This window comes from Saimiri boliviensis, chromosome 1, assembly GCF_048565385.1.
Source record: "Saimiri boliviensis isolate mSaiBol1 chromosome 1, mSaiBol1.pri, whole genome shotgun sequence".
NCBI lineage: Eukaryota > Metazoa > Chordata > Mammalia > Primates > Cebidae > Saimiri > Saimiri boliviensis.
In genome coordinates this window covers 24,603,413-24,629,329 of record NC_133449.1, presented here as the reverse complement: position 1 = coordinate 24,629,329, position 25,917 = coordinate 24,603,413, and the positions used below count along the sequence as shown (strand labels likewise).

The following is a 25,917-nucleotide window of genomic DNA, read 5'->3' as shown; positions in this document are numbered from 1 at the left end:
ATTGCTTGAGCTCTGGAGTTCGAGACCAGGCTGGGCAACATTGTGAAACCTTGTTTCTACAAAAAATTTTAAAAATCAGGCTGGGCATGGTGGTTCACGCTTGTAATCCCAGCACTTTGGGAGGCTGAGGCAAGTGGATCACCTGAAGTCAGGAGTTTGAGACCAGCCTGGCCAACATGGTGAAACTCCATCTGTACTAAAAGTACAAAACTTAGCTGGGCCTGGTGGCGGATGCCTGTAGTCCCAGCTACTCAGCAGGCTAAGGTGGAAGAATCGCTTGAACCCAGGAGTTGAAGGTTGCAGTGAGCTGAGATCGTGCCACTGCACTACTGCCTGGGCAACAGAGTGAGAACCTGCCTAAAAAAAAAAAAAAAAAAAAAAATTAGTCAGGTGTGGTGGTGCACACCTGTAGTCCCAGCTAGTCAGGAGGCTGGGGCGGAAGGACTGAGTAAGCCTGGGAGGTGAAGGTTGCAGTGAGCTGAGATCCTGCCGTTGCACTCCAGCCTGGATGAAAGAGTGAGACTCTGTTTCAAAAAAAGAAATGAAAAGCTCCCAAATTGCCAAAATAACTGCCCCCAACCCCCAGCCCATGTGCAAGGCACAGGAGAATGCCACTCTGACAGTGCCTGCGGCAGTATTGAGGATCTCATTTTACACATCTGTTCTAATTTTATGACTCCAAAATATCCTCACATTTTGTAGCTATTTGAATTCACATCCTTTTGTGATTATTGGAGATGAGCAGTTTTCTCAAGGTTGAGTTGCCAGTAGCATTTTAAATTTCAGTTTTAATTGGGGTTGTCAGGGTGCTACCCTGGGCCTTACCAAGGGGCCATGATTGGGGGTGTCAGGAGCCTATGAGCACCAGCATACCCTGGCCCAGGAATTTCTAGGGCCACAGGCGATGGGCAAGGATTCCCTGGAAGCACTTGGTCACGCTGACCTGACCCTGACCACGTTCAAGACCCTGAGCTGGCAGCTGTCTGAACTTGGGAATGAATGATCAGGAATACTGTCCCACTGACTTTTCTTGGTTCCAGGATAAAAGACACTCCCCACCAGGCATGGTGGCTCACGCCTGTAATCCCAGCACATTGGGAGGCTGAGGCAGGTGGATTACGGGGTCAGGAGTTCAAGACCAGGCTGACCAACATGGTGAAACCCCATCTTTATTAAAAATACAAAAATTAGCCAGGCTTGGTGGTGTGCGCCTGTAATCCCAGCTACTCAGTAGACTGAGGCTGGAGTATCACTTGAACCTGGGAGGCGGAGGTTGCAGTGAGCCGAGATCACACCACTGCACTCCAGCCTGAGCAACAGAGCAAGACTCTGCCTCAAAAAAAAAAAAAAAAAAAAAAAAAAAGGCACTCCCCAAGGCACAAGTGAAACACATCCTCAGTGTGTTGGACTCATTTGTCCCACTCAGGAGGGCTTGGTTGGCAGGAAACCAGGCCTGGTTGGCAGAAAAGTTCTACCCAGAGCTCCCTTATGCGTGCATATGAATTAATCTTTCTTCTTTCCCCAACTACCTTGCACTCCTTCAGTCTCCCCAGAATCCTTTCCATAAATGCACATGATTCATTCTGTGGCACCCAGAGCTCACCATGCCTTTCAAAAGTTCAGAAAGATCAGGCCTAGGGGAGGAGGAAGCTTCTTACTGCTCCTATTTATTTATTTATTTATTGAGGCAGAGTCTCACTGTCACCCAGGCTGGAGTGCGGTGGCACAATCTTGGCTCACTGCAACTTCCATCTTCTGGGCTCAAGTGATTCTTGTGCCTCAACCACCTGAGTATCTGGGACTACATTTGCACACCACCACACCTGGAAAATTTTTTGTATTTTTAATGAAGACAGGGTTTCACCATGTTGACCAGCCTGGTCTCGAACTCCTGACCTCAAGTGATCTGCCTGCCTCAACCTCCCAAAGTGCTGGGATTACAGGCATGAGCCACTGTGCCTGGCCCTTACTGCTCCTCTTAGTGGGCACAGTGGAGATCTACCCATGACCAAAGGTCCCATGAAGTCTCTGAATCCAAGGGAAGATCAGATAATACTGATGCACTGGCCCTGAGGAATCACACCACCCTCACACACACTCACACATACCACACACATACACTACACTCATACACACCACACACACACATACACTACACTCATTCACACGACACACATGCACTCATATATACCACAAACACCACACACACACACTCATATACACCACACACACTACACATTCATACACCACACACACATACAAACCACACTCCCCCACACACTCACCACACACACAACACACAACACACAACATACACACCACAAAACACACTCCACACATACACATACACACACCACACACCACACACCAAACACACACATCAGACACCACACACACACCACACAACACACAAACACAACACATAGCACACACACACAACATATACACCACACACACATACCACACCCCCCTACACACAGCATACACACCCCACACACACAGCACACACACACACCACATACCACACACATACCACACACACACACACACACACACACACTTGCATGCACAGACCCACTGCTGGACCCAAGGGTGTTCTTGGAAAGGGCAGAAAATGGCATTCAGAAGCAGCCTCTGGGTTCCTAGAGCAAAATAATGCTGTGTGCATGGACAGCCTAGCACAGCTGCCACCAAGTCAGCTGAGTCTGAAAAGGCTGAGAATGAACAACAGGAGAGATCTCAGGGAAAAAGGGGTACTGGGGCGGGGACGGAAGAGACAGGCAAGAAGGGGATGAAGGAAGAAAACTGACACCAGACGATCCCTCCCTCTCCCTCTCTCACTTGCAGGCCTTCCTGTCTTATGGGATATGCTTTTATATGTACACACGCCAATTTATAAAAACACTTAGCTGACAGAAGTATACTTGGACATAGAAGCAAAACCCCTCAAGTAAAATCACAAAGAAATTGACCAGGTGCAATGGCTCACGTCTGTAAGCTCAGTATTTTGGGAAGCAGGGCAGGGGGATCACTTGAGCCCAGGAGTTTGAGGCCAGCCTGGGCAACATAATGAGACCCTGCCGCTAGAAAAAATAAAAGTAGCTGTGCATGACTGCACATGGCTGTATTCCCAGCTACTTAGGAGGCAGAGGTGGGAGGATGGGTGACAAGTGCCAGCCTGTGGGTATAATGGCATTGCTGGTGGCTGGGAGCCAACCTTCCTCCTGACGTTCAGGAAACTTCCAATGCTGCTGGAACACAGTGCTGACCACATCACAAACTATGGATGGTGTGTGTGTGTGTGTGTGTGTGTAGTGGCATGAGGAGTGTCCCATCCACTCCCCCAGCATCCTAGGACAGCTTGGCAGGGCCTGCATGGGCAACATGTGTTACAGACATATGTGGCCATGATCTGTACCTCCCCCAACACCTGCTTCTGAGCACGCCCCCATAGCTCCAGCCCCTCTGCCTCTTCATAGCCATTTTGCAATGGTGGTGACTTGGGAAGCCAATCCTGGAGAAGGTGAGGGGCTCCTTCCTCCCCTACTCTGGTCGTGCAGCTGCAGGGGGTCCACACCTGGCTTATGAGAGTCTCAGGGACTGGGGGAACCCAGACAACGCCACACTGGGCCCTGCCCAGGAGTCGGTCCACTGCCTTAGAAGCATATATTCATTTCAATTTCTTTCTTTTCTTTTTCTTTCTTTCTTTTTTTTTTTTTAAGAGGTGGAGACTCTTTCTTTTGCCCAGGCTGGAGTGCAGTGGTGCAATCATGGCCCACTGCAGCCTCAACCTCCCAGGCTCAAGTGATCCTTCCAACTCTGCCTCCTAAGTAGCTGGGAATACAGCCATGGTGCAGTCATGCCCAGCTACTTTTATTTTTTGTAGAGGCAGGGTCTCATTATGTTGCCCAGGCTGGCCTCAAACTCCTGGGCTCAAGTGATCCTCCTGCCCCAGCTTCCCAAAGTACTGAGCTTACAGACGTGAGCCATTGCACCTGGTCAATTTCTTTGTGATTTTACTTGAGGGGTTTTGCTTCTATATCCAAGTATACTTCTGTCAGCTAAGTGTTTTTATAAATTGGAGTGTGTGCATATAAAAGCATATCCCAAAAGGCAAGTTGCTTGTCTTAAAGTGTTCATTCATTCTGTTATTCACTCAACAAGAATTTATCAAGTGCTGCTGCTCTCCGGGCAATGTTAGTGCTTGGGATGCATCTGTGAGTAAAATGACACACCCCACTTCATAGAGCTTACATTCTAGTGGGAAGAGACAGGTGGTGAACAAGAAACACAGAAAGTAATTTATGAAACTGCTTAAAGGGGAAAGAAACCCCAGCAGAGTGAGGGAGTAGGGAGTGGGCATGTCGGGGTGTGCAGGGCGGCTTTACTGACAAGGGGACATTCGAGCAAAGGTTTGACAGAGGCGACGTAGTGAGCTGCGCAAATCCCTGGAGGAAGCATTCCAGGCACAAGCACAGACTGTGCAAAGGTCCTGGGGCAGTCTCTGTGGTGTGCTGGAAGGGAAAGAGTGAGCGGGAGGGCCAAGGAGATAGAGTGGAGAAGGCAGCTGGGATCAGCCAAGGGGTGGACTTTGGCTCTTTATTGGTAGGTATAGATTTTGATGGTTAATGGTGGGTGGGCGTTTTTGTGGAGTAGAAATGCATGTAATTCTGAACAAAGAGTATATGTGTGTGTGGGTGTGTGTGTACATGTGTGTGTTCTGTCACTGGCTCTCAAATTGGGCTCAAATGACTGTTATCTTATATTGAGCCCCTTTGTCCGGCCCAAGCAGTTCTTCCTTTAGAAGCCACATGTGGGGCCCGGCGTGGTGGCTCCCACCTGTAATCCCATCACTTCGGGAGGCCAAAGTGGGCAGATCACCTGAGGTCAGAAGTTCAAGACCAGCCTGGCTAACATGGTGACACCCTGTCTCTACTAAAAATATAAATTATTAGCTAGGCGTGGTGGTGCATGCCTGTAATCCCAGCTACTTAGGAGGCTGCATGAGAATCACTTGAATCCGGGAGGCAGAGGGTACAGTGAGCCAAGATCATGTCACTGCACTCCAGCCTGGGCAACAGAGTGAAACTCAATCTCAAAAAAAAAAAAAAGAAAAAAGAAAAGAAACCCCATGTAGGGAGCCAGACACTGCCCACCTGCCCAGCAACATCAGAGCAGACATAGAAACTAACGAAAGCAGACACACAATGGCAGGTTGGAAGTTATCCACAGGACCCACCGTTGCTTCTGCTGTGGGCTGAACCAACCACCCTTGCCCTCCCCTACTCACTTAGTCTTGATTTCTAAGTCATCGTGGCTCGAGTGGCACATTTCACTGAATCGGGACACAAAGAAGTCATAGCTCCGGTGATAGGACGGGGTATCCTCCTCGATGTTGGCAAACTTCACAAACTATCAGGCAGGAAGGAGAGAAATACACAAGAGGTGACCCACCATGCTCCTCACTGCTGGGCATCCCCAGACTCCCTGCCACGGTCCACGGGAACCGCACATCCCAGAGACAGCTTGGCCGGCCTCGCAGAGCGTGCTGGGAATATCTGAGTTCCCAATCCCGCTCACCTCTCCCAGCTGCACAACAAGATTGGAAAACATGGCCCCTCTCAGGCCTCCCCTGCTGCAGGAGCAGAGGTGAAAGAGAAGGGAACACGAAGGGGCTCACGGAAGCACCCGCCCTCACCCCTCCATCCAGAGCTGCACAAACACACGGGGACTGAGAAGCTCTTAGCCAGCGACAAAGCAGCAGCACCACCCTCAACGAATTTGAGGACACAAGACCAAATCTGAAATTTGACTTAAAAATGTCATTACATTTTATTGTTAAAAATTGGAGTCTGGCCAGGTGCAGTGGCTAACTCCTCTAATCCCAGCACTTTGGGAGGCCAAGGCAGGTGGATCACTTGAGGTCAGGAGTTCGAGACCAGCCTGGCCAACATGGTGAAACCCTGTCTCTACTAAAAATACAAAATTAGCCAGGCGTGGTGGCTGGCACCTGCAATCCCAGCTACTTTGGGAATCTGAGGCAAGAGAATCGCTTGAACCCGGGAGGTAGAGGTTGTAGTGAGCCGAGATGGTGCCACTGCACTCCTGTGTGGCCAATGGAGCGAGACTCCATCTCAAACAAAAATAAAAACAAACAAAAAACAAAAATTGGAGTCAATTTTTAAAGTTTGCCATTTCAGTTCAGTAGGTCTTGATCAGCATCCTGGGCAGCTAGATTCCTTCTGTACCACAGTGCTGCACATTTGCAGTTGTAAATATGGACTTAATTTCAACTGAGTCCTACAGAGAAGCAAGAATCATATGGAATTAAATTACTAAATATTTAATATGATTCTTACAAGATTTTGTTTTGTTTTGTTTTTTGTTTTTTTGAGACAAAGTCTCACTCTGTCGCCCAGGCTGCTGTGCAATGGCACAATCTCAGCTCACTGCAACTTCCTCCTTTCGGGTTCAAGAGATTCTCCCAACTCAGCCTCCAGAGTAGCTGGGATTACAGGCCATCATGCCTAGCTATTTCTTTTTCTTTCTTTCTTTCTTTTTTTTTTTTTTTGTAGAGACGGAGTTTCACCATATTGGTCAGGCTGGTCTTGAACTCCTGACCTCAGGTGATCCACCCACCTTGGCCTCCCAAAGTGTTGGGCTTACAGGCAAGAGCTACCATGTCTGGCCTTTATAGGTAATTTTTAAAATGTTATTAATCTCGTACCCCCAAACAACTCTAAAAAGGTTAGATCCACTATAAGATATATTCTCCATTATTCTGCCCTGTATTACTATTTAATTTATATAAGCATGTGTTGGTTCAAAAAGGATATGGCATTCCTCCTAAAAATATCTAGTTAGTAGACTCTTATGATATTCAGTATTGTCAATTTGTGTCTATATTTAATGACTTAAAAGTTGTTAATAACTTTTTCTGGATGAAAACTAGCAGCTTCCACGAACATTATTAATGATTGTAGTGTTTTGTTCTTACAGTAATAAATACAACAGCTATTTTCTGTTGACTGAGAGACTCCCAACCTACAAAGCAAATAAGGAGACCTTTCCTTCCAAACTACATCTAAAATGCATTCCCATATTTAGGAGTGAATATTCTGATATTAGCAATAAATCCAAGTGACATTGCTGGCATGAGCGATGTGGTGATGCAGAAGAAACACGGTGGTAGGGGCCGGGCGCGGTGGCTCACGCCTGTAATCCCAGCACTTTGGGAAGTCGAGGCAGGCGGATCACGAGGCTAAGAGATCGAAACCATCTTTGTCAACATGGGGAAACCCCATCTCTACTAAAAATAGAAAAATTAGCTGGGCGTGGTGGCATGCATCTGTAATCCCAGCTACTAGGGAGGCTGAGGCAGGAGAATCCTTTGAACCCAGGAGGTGGAGGTTGCAAGGAGCCGAGATCACACCATTGCACTCCAGCCTGGCGGTAGAGTGAGACTCTGTCTCAAAAAAAAAAAAAGAGGCACGGTAGTAATCCACGTGATCACAAGATCATCGATTACAAACAAGTACAGGAGAGTTCTAGAAAGAAGACTGAGTCGGGTCTTTGGCTGCCTGGCCTTCATAAGTCCCCCAGGCCGGAACACAGAGTTGAGGTGCTAAAGCCAGGTCTGGCTGAAGTTGAAGTTGGGTGCTTCACTGCTCTTAACCCTGAGAGTATATTCCCTGGACGCACTCCTCACAGCCAAAGGCTGGCCCGGTCGAGGTGTCTGTCCACTCAAAGAAGACACACAGCTCTAGCAGGTTCTAAGATCTAGCTCTTAACTGGAGGTGTGGACTTTGGATGAGACATCTAACTTCTTTTGATGTTTTTGTTTTCCCATGTGCAAAATAAGCTGCCCGGTTGTCACTAAGGTTCTTTTATTTTAAAGTTTTAAAAATTTATACTATGTCTACTTCGAATATGATGAGGCAAATTAAAATAAGACTCCCAGTGTATGTGTAAGAGTGTATGCATTTTAGAATAAAAGAAAAAATGAAAAAAGGCCAATAATAGAGAGAAACAAACACACCCTTTGTCCCCAGCATGTAGTGACTGTGTATACATCAGGAGAATGAATGGCCAAACTTTATGTTCACTGGTTTGGGAGTTTGTGGGCCAATGGTTATGAATATTTTAGAAGTTTTTTTTTTTTTTTTTTTTGAGTCAGTGTCTCTCTCTGTCATCCAGGTTGGAGCACAGTGGTGTGATCTTGGCTCCCTACAACCTCTGCCTCCTGGGTTCAAGTGATTCTCCCACCTCAGCCTCCCTAGTAGCTGGGACTACAGCTACGATGCCTGGCTAATTTTGTATTTGTAGTAGAGATGGGGTTTTGCCATGTTGGCCAGGCTGGTCTTGAACCTGACCTCAAGCGATCCACCTGCCTCAGCCTCCCAAAGTGCTGGGATTACAGGCGGGAGCCACTGCACCTGGCCTAGAAGCTTACATAATGGCAGGTCCTACCCTAAGACTTGTACATACATGATCGATTTTATTTTTTAAAATGATTCTAAGTTAGAGAGATTTTTATTGTCATTTTATAGACAAAGAGACTGACATCCACACAGTCAAGCAACTTGCCCAAGGCCCTGTAGGAGGGTGACGGTCCCCTGCATCCTGCCGCTTGTCTCCAGGACTTCCTCCCTGAAAACCTTGGATGTTCGTTTTTTGTTTTGTTTTGTTTTTCAGCTTTATTGAGATATAATAGACAAATAGAAATTGTATATATTTATATATTTAAGGTTTACAACTTGATGTTTTACTTACGTATTCATTCATTTATAGAGACAAAGTCTCACTCTGTTGCCCAGGCTGGAGTGGAGTAAGGCAATCATGGCTCACTGCAGCCTGGAACTCCTGAGCTCAAGTGATTCTCCTGCCTCCTGAGTAGCTAGGACTACAGGTGTGCACCACCATGCCTGGATGGATATATATATATATACACACACATACATATATATGTGTATATATATACATATATATGTGTGTATATATGTATATATATACACATATATATATATTTGTAGAGGCAGGGTTTCATTATGTTGCCAAGGCTGGTCAAACTCCTGGGCTCAAGCAATCTCCCCACGTAGGCCTCCAACTTGAAGTTTTTGACATACATTGTGAAATAGTCACCACCACAGTTAAGCCAGTTAACATATCACCTCACACAGTTGCCATTTTCTTTCCCCTTCCCTCCTTCCTTTCTGTGGTAAGAACACTTACGATAGCTAAGATGTGGAAACAACGTAAATGTCTGACAAAGAAATGGGTATGGAAAATGTGGTACTTGTGTATAGTATCTACACACACACACACACACACACACACACACACACACACACACAGAGTGGAATATTATTCAGCCTTAAAGAAGGGATAGCAACAACATGAATGAACCTGGAAGACATTATACCAGGTAAAATAAATCAGACACAGAAAGACAGACGCTGCCTGATCTCACTAATATGTGGAATCTAAAAAGTCAAGCTCAGCTGGGCGCAGTGACTCACGCCTGTAATCCCAACACTTTGGAAGGCTGAGGTGAGTGAATCACTTGAGGTCAGGAGTTCGAGACCATCCTGGCCAACATGCTGAAACCCTGTCTTTACTAAAAATACAAAAAATTTGCTGGGTGTGGTGGCACACACCTGTAATCCCATCTACTCGTGAGGCTGAGGCAGAATTGCTGAACCCAAGAGGCAGAGGTTGTAGTGAGCCAAGATTTCACCACTGCACTCCAGCCTGGGTGACAGAGTGAAACTCCATCTCAAAATAAAATAAAATATAATACTCAAGCTCATAGAAGCAGAGTAGAAGGCTGGTTGCCAGGAGCTGGGGGGAGTGGCACTGGGGAGATATTGGTCAAAGGGTACAAACGTTCTCCAGTTTTTATTCCTGCCTTCTGCTTCCTCTAGCCTCAGACTAGATGACATTGCTAGGGAAGAACAAGAGGAGGAAGAGAAAGTGGCCAAGAAGCACCTTAATACTGTTTTATTAAGAGGGTCGGGGACACATAGGAGAGGCTGGAGGTGGGAGGACTCTGCTTTTCAAACACTACCAGACAGCAGAGTCACAGGGCACTGCTGAGCACACTGATTTCTGCCCCCCAGCTCTCCCAGGCATACTGAGTCTGTCCTGGAAGAAGCCTGGGAATCTCAGTGGGCCTGTCTGAGACCCACACCTGGGAGCCGCAGGCAGGGGCTGACTGGCAGTCCAGCCTTCTCCTCTCCCCTCCCTCACCCATGCCCCTTGGAACCCATTCCTGATCTTGATGGAACTGGAACACCAAGACCCCTCCATGTTCAACTTTGAGTGTCCTCTTCCTCAGCGAGCTGTGGCACCACAGGACTGACGGGCAGTCAGGCCACGTGGCCAGCGCGGCTGCTCACGGCCAGTGTCTGTCCTCATTATCTCTGCTGTCTATGCTGTTAAATATTTTAATGATTATCCCTGGCTGTAAGGTCAAAATTGACATTAAAATCAATTTTTTAAAAATGAAAGTTCTGCAGCTACCCCTGAGGTGGTGCGGGGTAGAAAACGTAAGTGGAATCTCTTTTCTAAAACCACGGAAGGTCAGCAGTTTCTCCTGAATCTGTCCCAAGTGCATCAGCCACAGTTGCTAACCTCACTGGAAAGCTCCCTTGTTCTCTCCTTTTGCAGCTCCCCGAGTCCCTGGATGTGTGTGCTTCTGTGTTCTTCTTCCCTGAAAACTTAGTCTTGAGAAAAAAAAATTTTTTTGAGGCAGAGTCTTACCCTGTCACCCAGGCTAGAGTGCAGTGGTGCAATCTTGGGTCACTGCAACCTCTGCCTCCCAGGTTCAAGCAATTCTCCCGCCTCAGTCTCCCGAGTAGCTGGAATTACAGGAGCACACCACCGTGCTCGGCTAAGTTTTGTATTTTTAGTAGAGGTGGGGTTTTGCCATGTTGGCCAGGCTGGTCTTGAACTCCTGACCTCGTGATCTGCTGCCTCAGCCTCCCGAAGTGCTGGGATTACAGGCGTGAGCCACTGAGCCTGGCCTGTTTTCTTTTCTTTAAAATGTGCCTGTCACCTCTGACCAGCCTGGCCAAGGTGGTGAAATCCAGTCTCTATTAAAAAAAAAATACCCACCCGTGGGGGCCAGCACCTGTAATCACAGCTACTCAGGAGGCAGAGGTTGCAGTGAGCTGAAATCGTGCCATTGCACTCCAGCATGGGCGACAGAGCGAGACTCCGTCCCCCACCAAAAAAAGTATCTATTACCTCCTAGGAACATGAATAAAGTAGAGAAGATTCAGAAAAGCTCCCTGAGCCCCTGGAGTAATGGGAACTGTGAACTCAAGGCATATTATCAGTAAGGTTCTTATTCTAAGAGGCTTAGACTTTTTATGACCCCTACAGGATTCAGCACCACACAATCATTGAACAGCAGTATGTGCTGGGACAATGTACGAATACATTCCAGTCACAACTTAAAAAACAGCTCGCCATTCTTAATATGCCCGGGACTCCACCCGCTGTTCCTTCCCATCCCGCTTAATTAGAAAAACACATTTCAGATATGGTTGTAGTAAAGCTTATTTGCTTTCGTTTAACCCATGTCCCATGCCTTGTTCTGTTGGAAGCCTTCAAAATATCTAAATGACACCACAAAGTATAAGTTCTAGAAGAGGCTATTCATTTGTAGGAGTTTTCATCAGGAATGACTATGACAGGGCCAGTTAACACCTATATTCCAAGTAACAACAACATCCAATATTTCTGTGGCCCTCGCTGCTTAGCACATCAGTGTTGAGTTGTCTATGACTGTGCTCCCTCTGCCTCAGTCTGCATACCGTCTTCTCCCCTGTGTGTCACATCTCCCTCTGCTTATCTCTAATAAAATGCTTTTGATGGGATTTAGGCCCACCTGGAAAATCCAAGATAATTTCCCAATCTCAAATTAAGTCAGTCCTTAACTTAATCACAGCTGCAATGACAATGTTTCCATATAAGGTAACACGCACAGGATAAGATGCAGACATCTATGGCTGCATCGTTTTCCAGCTGATCACAACATCCATTATCTGATACAATTTTCAGCAAATGAGTGAGTTTAGCAGAACAGGTGTCGCTCCCGTGACAGAGATGAAAAAGCTGAGGCTTAAAGGGAGCAAGTGAATTATTTCAGCTCAATCCGCCTGTGACAGGTGGAGCTGAGACTCAGGCTTGAGAATTCTCACACTGAGTCCCATGATCGTAGCTCTTTATATTTTAATGTGTATCAGAACTACCTAGGGAGCTTGTTTAAAATGCAGATTTCTGAGCCACTCCAGCCTACTGCCATCCTACTGAACAGACTTTCTAGGGGTAAGACTTACGTATCTGCATTTTCTCCTCCTTCCCTCCCTCACTCCCTCCTTCTCTCCTTCCTTCCTTTCTTCCTTCCTTCTGTCACAGGGCCCAGGCTGGAGTGCAGTGGTGTGGTGCAGCCTTGACTTCACCTCAGCTCCTGAGAAGCTGGAACTACATGCATGCCAAAACGCCCAGCTAATTTTTTATTTTGTACAGATGGAGTTTCAGTGTTGCCCATGCTGGTCTTGAATTCCTAGGCTCAGGTGATCCGCCTGCCATGGCTTCCCAAAGTGCAGGGATTACAGGCGTGAGTCACTGCGCCCGGCCATGTATCTGCATTTTAAGTGCCCGCTCCCCCTCTTCCAGGGCAGGGGATCTACAGGCCACATGTACTTGGCCCAGGGTAAACTGGTTCCACAGCTATAGAAATGTTCCGAGGCAGGCTGTGGGGGAAGAAAGCTCTCACAGAACCCTGGGAAAAGCTAGGGAAGCATGTCCTTGGTCATGGAGGTCCGTCAAGGCTGGATCAATGGACAACCACTTCCTTTGAAGGGGAGAACTGGGGGGGTTCGGGCTTGAACCAAGGGTAGCATGGTACCATCTCTGGAGCACACTGTTTGCCCTCTGGGGCCCAGGACTGCCTAGGAAGCTGCAGCCTTGAGGCTCGGGCTGCTGACCATTCCATTCCCTCGGGCTGCCAGGACTCTTGGTCTGTCAGATATTCTAGTGAAGCTGCACTTAATGTCAGTCCCTGATCTCCCATGGAGAAGGTATGTGCAACAGGGTTGTCTGATGTAACAAGCACCTTTTTGGTACTAGGATCTCGAGCCTCCTTAGGAACCCCTGGTTTGAGAGCTTCCCCTCCCTGAGCCTGAAAGTATAAAAGCACAGTCGCAGCAGCCTAACTGGATAACCTGGTCAGGGAGCACTGGCCATGGGTCCCTGTGGGGGCAGTTCCTGGAGAGCCCACCCTATGTTGCTGCTGAATCTTCTAGGGGTTGACGTGAGGGGGCCAAGCTGGAAATTTTGGTGACAGTGATTCAGAGGACCTGATGGGGTGTTTCCCCGGAGCCCTGGTCAAGGGACCACACCTACTGTGGAAATCCACCTAGGAATGTGCCAACATCTGGCTCAGATGAGGTTGGGACTTTTGGATTTTATAGCAAGTAAGGCCTTCTTCCCACTTAAAGAGGCAGTGTAGTGTTATGATTACAAGAAGGGGTTTGGAGCCAGACCACACATTTGAATCCTAATTATTAGTAGGGGGATCCAGAACAAGTTACTTAAAGCTCCCTGTGCCTCAGTTTCCCTATCTATCAAATGGGGGTAACCCAAGCACCTGCCTTGTAGCCTTGGAATGACCAGACTCTACCTGCCCTGCCTACTGCAGTTAACTGCTGCCTCCTCATTTTTCCCCCAGTGCATTTTGGCCTGCCATCAATACTCCATGAGTTTCCACTGGGCCCATTTACCTGTGTGACTGGTCACTATTTCTTTAAATGCATGATACAGCAGGAACTTCCTGTTTCACCCCTACCATTGTGAATTCACACTTTACAGATGACTTTTATTAAAATTCAGGTTGTCTAATGCATGAGATCACGAAAGAATAAAGTTTATTTTTTTTAAGGTCTAGCAATGATGAAGAAGGTTGCCATAGCAACAAACTGAAGATTTTGAACATGTGACATTTCAAAGGCCAGGGGCACTGCTAGGGCCACCCTTTCAAGATCAAAGTTTTAGCTCATTATACACAACAAAGGGCGCCAAGCTTGCTGGAAGGATCACCCACCCTGCAGTACAGGCAGGCAGGAGGCACAATGATTTGAAAACTGAGAGTTACTAAGGGTCAATAGAGAGAGCAAGCTCCAAAGACTGGCCTTGCAGAAACAGCTCTACCCTGGTCTGGAAAAGGGAAGCTGAGCTGGCTGGCTATTGTCATGGGCCAAGTCTCTCCAAACGGAAGACAGCTATTCCCTCTTCTATAGGTGGGCATCCTGAACCAACCAACTTCCTGCTGTCAGTGACAGAACTATAGTTAAAAATACTGGGCATATGGCTGGGTGCAGTGGCTCATGCCTGTAATCCCATCACTTCGGGAGGCCGAGGTGGGCAGATCAGCTGGGGTCAGGAGTTTGAGACCAGCCTGACCAACATGGAGAAACCCCATCTCTACTAAAAAATACAAAAATTAGCCAGGCATGGTGACACATGACTGTAATTCCAGCTATTTGGGAGGCTGAAGCAGGAGAATTGCTTGAACTGGGGAGATGGAGGTTGCAGAGAGCTGAGATCACATCATTGCATTCTAGCCTGGGCAACAGAAGTGAAACTCTGTCTCAAAAAAAAAAAAAAAATACTGGGCATACATAGAACCCTAGCTCTCTCACAGTTCAAGGACTGCAGGCCTTTTTGCTGCATTTACCCACACAAAGAGAAGGGAGAATTGCTTCTTTCCTTCACTAGACTTCATCTGGCTAGAAAAATCAACACCAAAAAACACTGCCCAAATCTAAGACAAGGTCCTACCAGGAAGCAGATCTTGCCAACCACATGGTTTTGAGCTTATCATTGCCTGACCCTTTCTCCCCATTGCCCTTGTTTACAGCAATTCCCTGGAGCAGTTTTCACGTAGCCAGAAGCACAGTCCATCCCATCTTAACTTGATCATGTCCTGCCAACCTCCTGACTACCAGCCAAGGCATAGTAATTCCCCAAATCTATGACATGCTCTCCTGTCCACCCACATTACACAGTCCCTCCTTCAAGACTCTTTGCAAAACTGGCTCTGGTTTTAGGGACTCCTGGGAAAGACTAGTCCTTGCTGGCCCCAGGACGCCATCCCTGCTGGCCCCGGGCAGCCCCATATGCTGGACTCCAAGGCCTACACTCAGGAAGCACAGACCTCGGGGAGCACCCCCTGGCTACCTCTGCTCAGATCTCAGGGAGCACCAGCTGGGTGCCTCTGCCCTCAGAGCCTGTCCTTAGCTCGTGCTGAGCCCCATGCCTTGGGCTGTTCCACTAGCCTTGCAGTTCTGACCTCACCTGATTTCAGAGAACCCGCCTCTGGCCTGCTGGTCTCTAGCAGTGCTGATTTTTGAATGGAAGTCCTGGAGATTGGGGTATATCTAGTCCACAGATGACAATTAAAACCACAAGAGTTAATGAAATTGTCCAGGGGCAGCATATTCAGTAAGAAGAGGGCAGAGCACAGAGCCTTGGAGATCACAGACACTCAGGGGTATGAGGAAGAAGAGAATCATTGAAGAACACTGTCTTGGCTTCCTGTGGCTGCTGTAACAAGTTACCATGATTTAGTGGCTTAAAACAACACACACTTATTATCTGAGTTCTGGAGCTCAGAAGTCTACAATGGGTCTGCATGGCTTCGTTCCTTCTGAGGGCTCCGGGGAGCATCCATTTCCTGTGCTTTCCAGCTTCCAAAGCCACCTACATCCTTTGGCTCGTGTCCCCTTCTCCATCTTCCAAACCAGCAGCAGAGCATCTTCAGATCTCTTCATCTCCGTCCCTCCACTTCCATCATCACATCCCCTTCTGTCTGACTCTAATTGTCCTGTGTCCCTCTTATAATGACCCTTGGGATTATATGAGGCCCACCTGGATTATCCAGGATAATCTCCCCAGCTCAAGATTCTTAACTTGATCACATCTACAAAGTCCCTTTTGTCATATAAGGTGGCATTCACAGGTTCCAGGGATTAGGACATAGGCAACCTTGGGGTGAGGGAGCATCATTCAGCCTACCACAGAAACTAAGCAGGATGAGACTGGTGGGAAGAGTCGGGGTGACAGGCCTGAGGAAGCCAAGGGAGTGTGAAGAAGGGTGTGATCCCCAGGGAGAAATGGGTGCGATCCTAGGGAGAAATGGATACAATTTCAGGGCATGATCCTCAGGGAGAAACGGGAGCAATCCCAGGGAGAAATGGGCACGGTCCCCAGGGGAGAATGGATGTGATCTCCAAGGAGAAATGGTTGTATGGTTGTTTGCAATCCCAGGGAGAAACGGGTGAAGTCCCCAGGGGAGAATGGGAGCAATCCCAGGGAGAAACGGGAGCATCCCGGTGAGAAACGGGAGCAATCCCAGGGAGAAACGGGTGAGATAAAAGATAAAAGATAAAAACATGAGGGGAAAGGTGGGTGGGGAGTGGGTTATTTGCATGGTTTCCACAGATTCTAAGATTCTAACTGCAAAAACAAAAATATAATTTTACAATGGAGAGGGTAGCTGGCCACACCCTGGGCCAGGATCACACTTGGCATCCATAAAAGTGGGACACAGACATTTCTGCCTCCTGCTGTGATACCCAGTATAGCAACCCACAACCCCCATGAAGTATGATAGCCAAAAGTAGTTACCTGCATCCAATCAAACCTTCAGATCTAATTCCAGTTTGCAGGAAACACAAGAGACAGGAGAGTCAGGTGAGTGACACCACAGGAAAGAACCAGACAAATCCAGAATGGGGGGCATTCTACAAAGCAACTGACCTTCCCTCTTCAAAAAGTCAGTGTCACGAGTAAAAGAGGCACAGAGTGAGGTTGGAAAGCTGCTGAGAGAGGTAAGGGACGTAGGAAACAAAGAAACACAGTCTTTATTAAGTTCTGATTTGAAAAAGGCTAGCAATGTAGACAACAGGGAACAAGTAGGGAAACCTGGATTTGGACAACATATGAAAATAAGATCAGGGAATGACTCGATTTTGTCAGGCAAGATAATGGCATTTTGAGGTTTGCAGGAGAATGTCATTTTTTTGTTTTTCTCTGTTTATTAATTTAATTTACCTCTACAGTGCAAGAGACTTGAACTTGTGTTTAGATTGAGGGAAGGAACCGAAGCAAGGCAAAGGGTAGAGATGGGGCGGGGGAGAAAGAATGGATCCAAGGAGTCTCCGGAGGGGCCGGGCACCTCTTCCTTTGGAGAGGAAGAAGATGGACATTGGAAGTGGGAGGAGCCCCCGGGACAGCCCCCGTTTCCTGAGTGGGAGAAGAAGGCGAATGCATCTTGAGACTGAAGAAGCTGATCTGGGAGGGGAGTTGAGGAGAAAACGGCAGCTTTGTGAGGACCACCTGGAGGATGTGGGAGGAGGCTGCTCTGAAACCCTGGCAAACTCCTAGCACACCAGTGTGTGGAGGCCCCGACCCACAGGTCGTGTGGTTTTCGGAAGTGGGGGCATTTGGTGGAGAAGGCGGGGTGGCTGTGCAGACCCCAGGAGGGTGAGGCAGGTGGACAGAAGGTGTCCTGAGGGCCCAGGAGGGTGGCAGAGGAAGGGAGTCTCAGCAAGAGTGGGAGCTTGGAGGGAAAGAGGAGACCTGGGGAGGTGAGACCTCGTGAGTAGGAGGAGAGCGAGGGAGCAAGGTGGAGGAGAACAGGGCACTACACAGACTGAGTCACAAGGAGGGACGTCTCCAAGACCCCCACGACCCTGGCCCTGCTGCAGGGAGGCTGCCCTCCCACACATCTACTGAGTGATTCACTTTGCGCTAGTCTCTGAGTGGGCTTGGTTTGAGGTTGTGGCACAGTGAAAGCACAAATGCCTGTGTGCCATTGACTCTGGGTTACTCAGAGGACAACTTTTTATTTTTATTTTTTTATTTTTCATTTTTTTGAGATGGAGTTTCACTCTTGTTGCCCAGGCTGGAGTGCAATGGCACGATCTTGGCTCACCACTACCTCTGCCTCCCAGGTTCAAGCGATCCTCCTGCCTCAGCCTCCCAAGTAGCTGTGATTACAGGCATGCGCTATCATGCCCAGCTTATGTTTGTATTTTTAGTAGAGACAGGGTTTCTCCATGTTGGTCAGGCTGGTCTCGAACTCCCGACCTCAGGTGATCCGCCCACCTTGGTGTTCCAAAGTGCTGGGATTACAGGCGTGAGCCACCACATCTGGTCAAGTATAACTTTTTTAAAATGGAGGTAAAATTCACATAACCTAAAATTAGCCTTGTTTAAGTGCCTAATTCAGTGGCCTTTAATCTGTTCACAATGTTTTGCAATCAAAACACGTTCCTCCCCACAAAAGAAAACCCTAAATCCACTCAGCAGGTCCTCTCCATTCCTCTCCCCCATTGCCTGGCAAATACAAATCTATTTCCTGTCTCTAACCCTAATTGGATATTCCATATAAATGAGATGATAAATATGTGACCTTTGGGTTGTTTCTACATTTTGGCTCTTGTGAATACTATTGCTATGAACATTTTGTGTACAGCTATTTGTTTGAGAACCTGTTAATAATTATTTTGGGTATACACCTTAGCAGAATTGCTGGGCCATATGATAATCCCACATGTTCAACTTTTTGAGGAAGCACTAGGCTATTTTCCATAGGTGCTGCCCCATTTCATGTTTCCACTGGCAGTGCATGAGGGTTTTGGTTTCCACACATCCTTGCCAACATTTGCCATCTTTCATGTGTGTGTAACTGTGTTTTTAATCGGCATCTTAGTGGATGAGGTGAAGTGGCATCTTGCTGTGGTTGTAATTTGTATTGCCTTAATGATGAGTGATGTGAAGTATCTTTTTGTGTGCTTCTTGGCCATGTGTATATCTTTTTTGGGGAAATGTCTATGTGAGTTCTTTGCCCGTTTTTAATTGGGCTGTCTTTTTGTTGTTAAGTCTTAAGAATCATTTGTATATTCTGGTTATTGAACCCTTATTAGATATATGATTCGTAAATATTTTCTCCCATTCTGTGGGTTATCTTTTTACTGTTTTGATTGTGTCCTTTGCTGCATAAAAGTTTTTCTTTTTTCTTTTTTCTTTTTTTTGAGACAAAGTCTTGCTTTGTCACCCAGGCTGCAATGCAGTGGAGTGATCTCAGCTCACTGCAACCTCCACCTCCTAGCTTCAAGCAATTCTCCAACCTCAGCCTCCCAAGTAGCTGGGATTACAGGCATGCACAATCACACCCCAGCTGATTTTTGCATTTTTAATAGAGACAGGGTTTCATAATGTTGGCCAGGCTGGTCTGGAACTCCTCACAAGCAACCCACCCACCTTGGCCTCCCAAAGTGCTGGGATTACAAGCATAACCCACTGCACCCAGCCAAAGTTTTAAATTTTGATGAAGTTCAATTTATCTATGTTGTTTCTACAGTTGCTCTTGCTTTTGATATCATATCTAAGAATCCATTGCCAAATCCAAGATCATAAAGACTTATCCCTATAGTTTCTTCTAAGAATCTTATAGTTTCAGCTCTTACATTTAGGGCTTTGATCTATTTTGTGTTAATTGTTGTGTGTGGTGTGAGATAGAAGTGAAAGTATAAACTTTCAATGTATGAATCTTTGTAATATTTTACTATGTGTATACACTAGGCTAATACGTTAGATTGTTTATGTAGAGGATCCCGGGATCATCAGATTTAATATTTTTAGTTTATCATTAGTAAGTGCCCTGAAAAAGTCAGGACGTGTGGTGATTGACACCATCCCCAAGACATGCATCTGGACCCAACATGCAACGAGGCAGATGTGCAGAAGTGAACCCCGAGCAAGGAAGGGGTTTAGCTGGCCCTGCCTCCCCACCATCTCCTGGCTTTTCCAGTCCCTCCTCATGATCCAAAGCCCAGGTATTCTCATTAAGGGCTGGAAAGCATCACTTAAATTTTCACTGGGCACAGTGGCTCACACCTGTAATCCAGCACTTTGGGAGGCCAGAGTGGGCAGATCACCTGAGGTCAGGAGTTTGAGAAGGGCCTGGCCAACATGGTGAAATCCCACGTCTGCTAAAAATACAAAAACTAGCCAGGTGTGGTGGTGGGTGCATGTAATCCCAGCTACTCAGGAGGCTGAGGTACGAGAATTGCTTGAACTCTCTCTGGGAGACTCCGTCTCAAAAAAAAAAAAAAAAAAAAAAAGCATCACTTAAATTTTTAAAATTGTACTTTACTGCATGATGTAAAGTGCAGGTGTGGTATTAGCAAATCTGGATTTTGTGACAAGTCTCCTGACAACTGCATCCTTGGGATGATCAAGCACCACCTGTATAAATATCTATTCCAGATGAGAAAGCAAGGGAGGGATACGGAGAGGGAGAGGAGAAAGAAAGAAGAAAAGAAGGAAGGAAGGAAAGGAATCCTACACAGGCTTAAGATGAGAATGGGTCAGTGGTTCCCACACCAAATGGCATCACGTGGGAAGCAAAAATACAGATTCCCAGGTCTTCCCTCCAGAGGTGTGGGTCTCACTGAGCCCTAGGAATCAGTAGGTTTCCAAAGCTCATTGGTTTGAGTTGGGGACCTTGAAGCGGGTATGGTTTCTGAAGAGACACTCTACGGGGCGGGGGAGATCTGTGCTACACCAGTTCAGGAAGCAAAACCAGGTCTAAAGGGAAAGCTACAGGGAAGGAGCGTGGGCTCAGGGTGAGGCTTTTTCTTGACTTCTCACCCACAGGGCCGGGGGCTGCCTTGTGATAGACTAAGCCTGGTCATGGGAGCATCTGCACAGAGGCTGGGTACCATGCTTTGGAATCTATGGGGAGGACTTCACATCAGATGGGACCTGGTGAGGGGCTTCTGACCTTGCCACCCCTCAGATTCTACGGAGAATATTGATAGACGCACAGGGTCTGAAAGAATCACTGTCTAAAGCCAGTGCTCCAGCTATGTGAGCACAGACGAATCATCTCACTTCTCAGGGCCCCATCTCTACACTGAGAATCCAGCAAAACGAGGGGTTAGATGAGTTGATGCATTTTGCTTTCTTTTCCTTTTCTCGTTTCTCTCCTTCTCTTTCTTTTGACTTCCTGGCAGCAAAACCTTTTATCCAAATAAAATGCTGCAAACTTCCATTCAAACAATGAAAAGGACAGGCTGGGTGTGGTAGCTCACACCTGTAATCTCAGCACCTTGGGAGGCCAAGGCAGGTGGATCCCTTGAGGTCAGGAGTTGGAGAGCAGACTAGCTAACACGGCGAAACCCTGTCTCTACAAAAAATAAAAAAATTAACTAGGGCAAGACGCTGTAGCTCACACCTGTAATCCCAGCACTTTGGGAGGCCAAGGCAGGCAGATCACCTGAGGTCAGGAGTTAGACCAGCCTGGCCAATATGGTGAAATCCCATCTCTACTAAAAATTAGCCAGGTGTGGTAGCAGGTGCCTGTAATTCCAGCTACTGGGGAAGCTGAGGCAGGAGAATCACTTGAACCTGGGAGGCGGAGGTTGCAGTGAGCCGAGATTGCACCACTGCATTCCAGCCTGTGCAACAGAGCAAGACTCCGTCTCAAAAAAAAAAAAAAAAATTTAGCTGGGCATAGTGGCACGTACCTTGAATCCTAGCTACTGGGGTGGCTGAAGCAGAATTGCTTGAACTTGGGAGGCAGAGGTTGCAGTGAGCCAAGATCATGCTAGTGCACTCCAGCCTGGGTAACAGAGTGAGGCTCCACCTCAAAAAAAACCAAAAAACCCAAAACAATGAAAAGGAGCTGGCTATTGGATGAAGTAGCAGTAAAGGGCCTAGAGACTTCTATTCCTCTTCCCCCAGGCCCCCCTTTCCTCTACAAAGCTCTGAATCCCTGTGAAGACCTGTTTGGAACTTCTGGGCTGGACTCTCAGATAATGACTTGCTGGCAGGTGTAAAATGATGTGGAGCAAAAGGACACTCTTGTCAGGAAGGCTCAAGAACAGGCGTCCCCAAACTATGGCCCATGGGCCACTTGCAGCCCCCTCAGGCCATTTATCTGGCCCCCCGCCACACTTCAGGAAGGGGCACCTCTTTCATTGGTGGTCAGTGAGAGGAGCACAGTATGTGGCGGCCCTCCAACGGTCTGAGGGACAGTGAACTGGCCCCCTGTGTAAAAAGTTTGGGGACGCCTGCTCCAGAAGGTCTGGGCTCAGAGAGCTGGAAAGAGCAGCAGACAGGGATGGCAAGAGGAAAGGCTGCCTTCCAAGCTGCCCTCTGGAGCTACTGCAAATATTTGACTTAACTTACTGACAATAGCTTGTTCTTAAATCATCTGTGTTGTCTGCAGTACAGCAATCATGAGTCAACTTGCTCTCTGGCTGATGCGATGATTCACTGTGATGGGGAATCTGCAGGACACTGAATTTTCCAGGCAGTAGCTGACAAAACACCTACCCTGGGCTAGGATTTGCTACGCAGAAAGCTAGAGCTGGCAGCCACCTGCTTCCTGTGGCCCCCACAGATGCATGATGGCTGGTTCATTTTCCATTCAGATGTTCTCTTTTAGGCTGTGGTTATCTTAAACAGGACAACTAAAACAGTATCTGAAGCTGTTGCCAGGGCAACTTGACAAAGGACTTTCCCCTCAGCTAGTATATGTGTAATGTGTCAAAGGCAGCTGGCTGCCAGGGAGAGGAAAGAGAAGGGAATCTGTATAGGTTGCTACTCTTGGTCCTCAGAAGGAAAGTTGGAAGACTCTCTTCTGGTTAAATCAACTTATGTAGAACAGGAAAGCAACCCTGACCCATGCAATAAAAATTCAGGTTTGGGGCTGGGCATGGTGGTTCATGCCTGTAATCCCAGCACTTTAGGGAGGCCAAGGTGGGTAGATCACGAGGTCAGGAGTTTGAGACCAGCCTAGCCAATATGGTGAAACCCCATCTCTACTAAAAATACAAAAATTAGCCGGGTGCGGTGGCACGTACCTGTAGTCCCAGCTACTCGAGAGGCTGAGGCACTAGAATTGCTTGAACCCAGAGATGGAGGTTGCAGTGAGCCGGAATCGCACCACTGCACTCCAGCCTGGGCAACACAGTGAGACTGCCTCAAAAAATAAAAATAAAAAAAATAAAAACTCAGTTTGGGAGGCTAAGGGGCAAACCTTAAAGTTTTATGATATCTGCAGCTAGATAAAGGTCTCCCTTAAGATCCGTAAAATAGTTGCATCTAAGCTGCGTGAAGACCTGGAGCTTAAGGCATGTCCTGAAGGGAAAGGAATGGGAGAGATGGCAAGAAATTAAAGACAACCAGGGCATGGGAGTTTGTTTAGATGCACACATGAAGCTGGGAGTTTTTGACCTATCTGATAGCTCTTCTCTAACAAAATCATAGTCTCCCATGACTGCAGCCACTTGCACTGAGACCAGTGTTAGAGAGCTTGGAGGACTTACAGAGACCAAGTTGAACCTGCTCATGGTATTGATGAAAAGACTGAGGTCCATAAAAGGTAACCTGCTCGATGCTTCATAGTAAGGGAAGGGCAGAACTAAGCCAGAAGCCCTGTTTCCTGCTTCCCTGTGGTCTTTCCACTGATCTGGTAGCTTTGTCCTGGGGACATCACTTTACTCTGTCTTTGAAAGAGGCATAACCTGGACAGCTTTCAAGATACGCCCCCATGGAGTGCTGAGTGGTGAGGACCTTGGTCTCCTCCTGCCCTCCAAAGAATGCCTCTGTTTCCATCGATTTTTATATCTATTGGGGGGCCCCACTTAAAATTATTTGAGGGGAAAAATTCTATCAGTAAAAAAAGTTTGGAGATCATCAGTCTAACGCTGAACACATTAGATGGTGTTAATGGTTGCACAAATTTATGAATATACTAAAACCACTGTGGTTTTTTTTTTCTTTTTTTTTTTGAGATGGAGTCTCACTCTGTTGCCAGGTTGGAGTGCAGTGGTGCAATCTAGGCTCACCACAACCTCCGCTTCCTGGGTTTAAGTGATTTTCCTGCCTCAGCCTCCTAAGTAGCTGGGATTGGATTACAGGTGTGTGCCACGACATCAGGCTAATGTTTTTTTTTTCTGTATTTTTAGTAGAGACGGGGTTTTGCCATGTTGGCCAGGCTGGTCTCGAACTTCTGACCTCAAGTGATATAACCCTTGGCCTCCTAAAGTGCTGGGATTACAGGTGTGAGCCACCATGCCCAGCCACCACTGAGTTTTAAAATGGGATGCTTGAAAGTAGTGAATTCTGTTTTTAAAAATTATTTTATTATATATCTATATAATTTGTTTAAAAAATGAAAGGGCCCTTTGTTCACACAAAGGGAAACCCCAAAACAAGCAGTGTGTCACACTTAGGGTTGGGAACTAAACAGGAACAAAATGTGACAATGCTGACCCTGAGGTCTCCCCTTCCCCTGCCAACCCCCAGGATGTGGGTGGAAGCCCAGGATCCCCCCCGGGCCGCTCCTTACCGAGTTGGTTCCAAGGATCTGCAGGTTGGGCTTCTCTGACTCCAGCAGCTTGGCCACCATCTTGAGGAAGCTCTCCACGAAGAGGTTGATGCTCTGGCAGTGGCAGGCCATGAGCAGCTGGTCCAAAGCCTCCATGGCAATGCACACGTACCTGGGGAGGGCAGCACACGCCATCACTGGCTGCACCCCTGCCACCCCGTGGCCTGACCGGGACATGCCAGGTGTCAGCGTGATGACCTGGGCAATGCACCATCCAGGTAATGAGGTTCCCCCACAGCCTGCCAATGTCTGGGCAGCCAAGTGTCTGCTCCAGTTCAGAACTGAGTCAGAAGGAATCTGGGCTGGAAGGAAGCCTGGAGACCAACTCATTCAGCCACTTATTTTACAGATTAAGAAGAGGTGGATGGATGAGATGAGCATTTCATGAGTCAATACAAAGAGCAAGATTGATACCCACAATAGCAAACTCTAAGTCTAAACTCCATGAGGTCGGAGAATTACCCAGTCCAAGTCAGGAAGTGTTTTTGAGTGCCTACTGTGGAAAGGCTTTGTCCTAAACAGTGCAGGGGGTATAAGGATGAGGAAGGCAGTCATTCAGCTGAATGAGCTGAGATAATACACAGCTATTCCTTTAAAGGGAAAATAAATCCAACAAGAAAATCATGCATGATGTACTATGAGGTTTCCAAGGATGGAGAGAGATGGCTTGAGTGGAGAGGAAGTCAAGATCTTTATGAAGAATCTGAGACAGGCCTGAGGACCAACTTTAAGGCATAGAAAATTGCAAGTTTTGCGTTTGAAAGCCCAGAAAGTACTCTGCAAGCAGTGTGGTTGACAGCATTACTATGCAAGGAACAGAAAATTTGCAAGTGTTGTGTTTGAAAGCCTCAGAGGTCCCATGATAGATTACTATACAAGCAGTATGGTTGACAGCATTACAATGTTTGGATGATACTCCCTACTGAGGGAAAAAGACAGACAAGATGGATACAGAATATTTTTTTTTCTCCTTATGAGGAATGTTCCCTGTGTGAACTAAGTCTTAGTTCTACTTAAACAATTCCTCTCAAGTCTAAAACCTGAGTAAACAACTTCAGAAACTAGGAATATACAACATCCAGTGTCAAAGAGCTAAGTCAGCTCACTAGATGACGGACAACTGGCATGGTTGGCTCTGTGTCCCCATCCGAATCTCACCTTGAATTATAATAATCCCCACATGTCAAGGGCAGGGCACCAGGTGGAGATAATTGAATCATGGGGTGATTTTTCCCAGACTGTTCTTGTGACAGTGAGTGCATTCTCTCGAGATCTGATGGTTTTATAGGGGGCTTCCCCTTTAGCTTGGCTTTCATTCTCTCCCCTGCCTCCGTGTGAAGAGGTGCCTTACACCATGATTGTAAGTTTCCTGAGGCCTCCCTAGCCCTGCAGAACTGTGTAAGTCAATTAAACCTCTTTTCTTTATAAATTACCCAGTCTCG

General features: G+C 47.2%; 1 protein-coding gene across 2 annotated transcripts in view; it reads right to left on the bottom strand.

Moving 5' to 3' along the window:
- The window catches only part of EFR3B (EFR3 homolog B), a 119,450-nt gene that overhangs the window by 34,609 nt on the left and 58,924 nt on the right, over positions 1 to 25,917 (bottom strand). Inside the window, exons 4-5 of one of the 2 annotated variants that reach the window (XM_039462554.2) lie at positions 24,437 to 24,587; positions 5,291 to 5,412 (exon numbers count right to left, since the gene is read on the bottom strand). In XM_039462554.2, coding sequence (XP_039318488.1) covers positions 5,291 to 5,412; positions 24,437 to 24,587 — 273 coding nt within the window. The remainder of the gene's footprint in view (positions 1 to 5,290; positions 5,413 to 24,436; positions 24,588 to 25,917) is intronic. The other variant, XM_074394880.1, reaches the window with a different exon arrangement.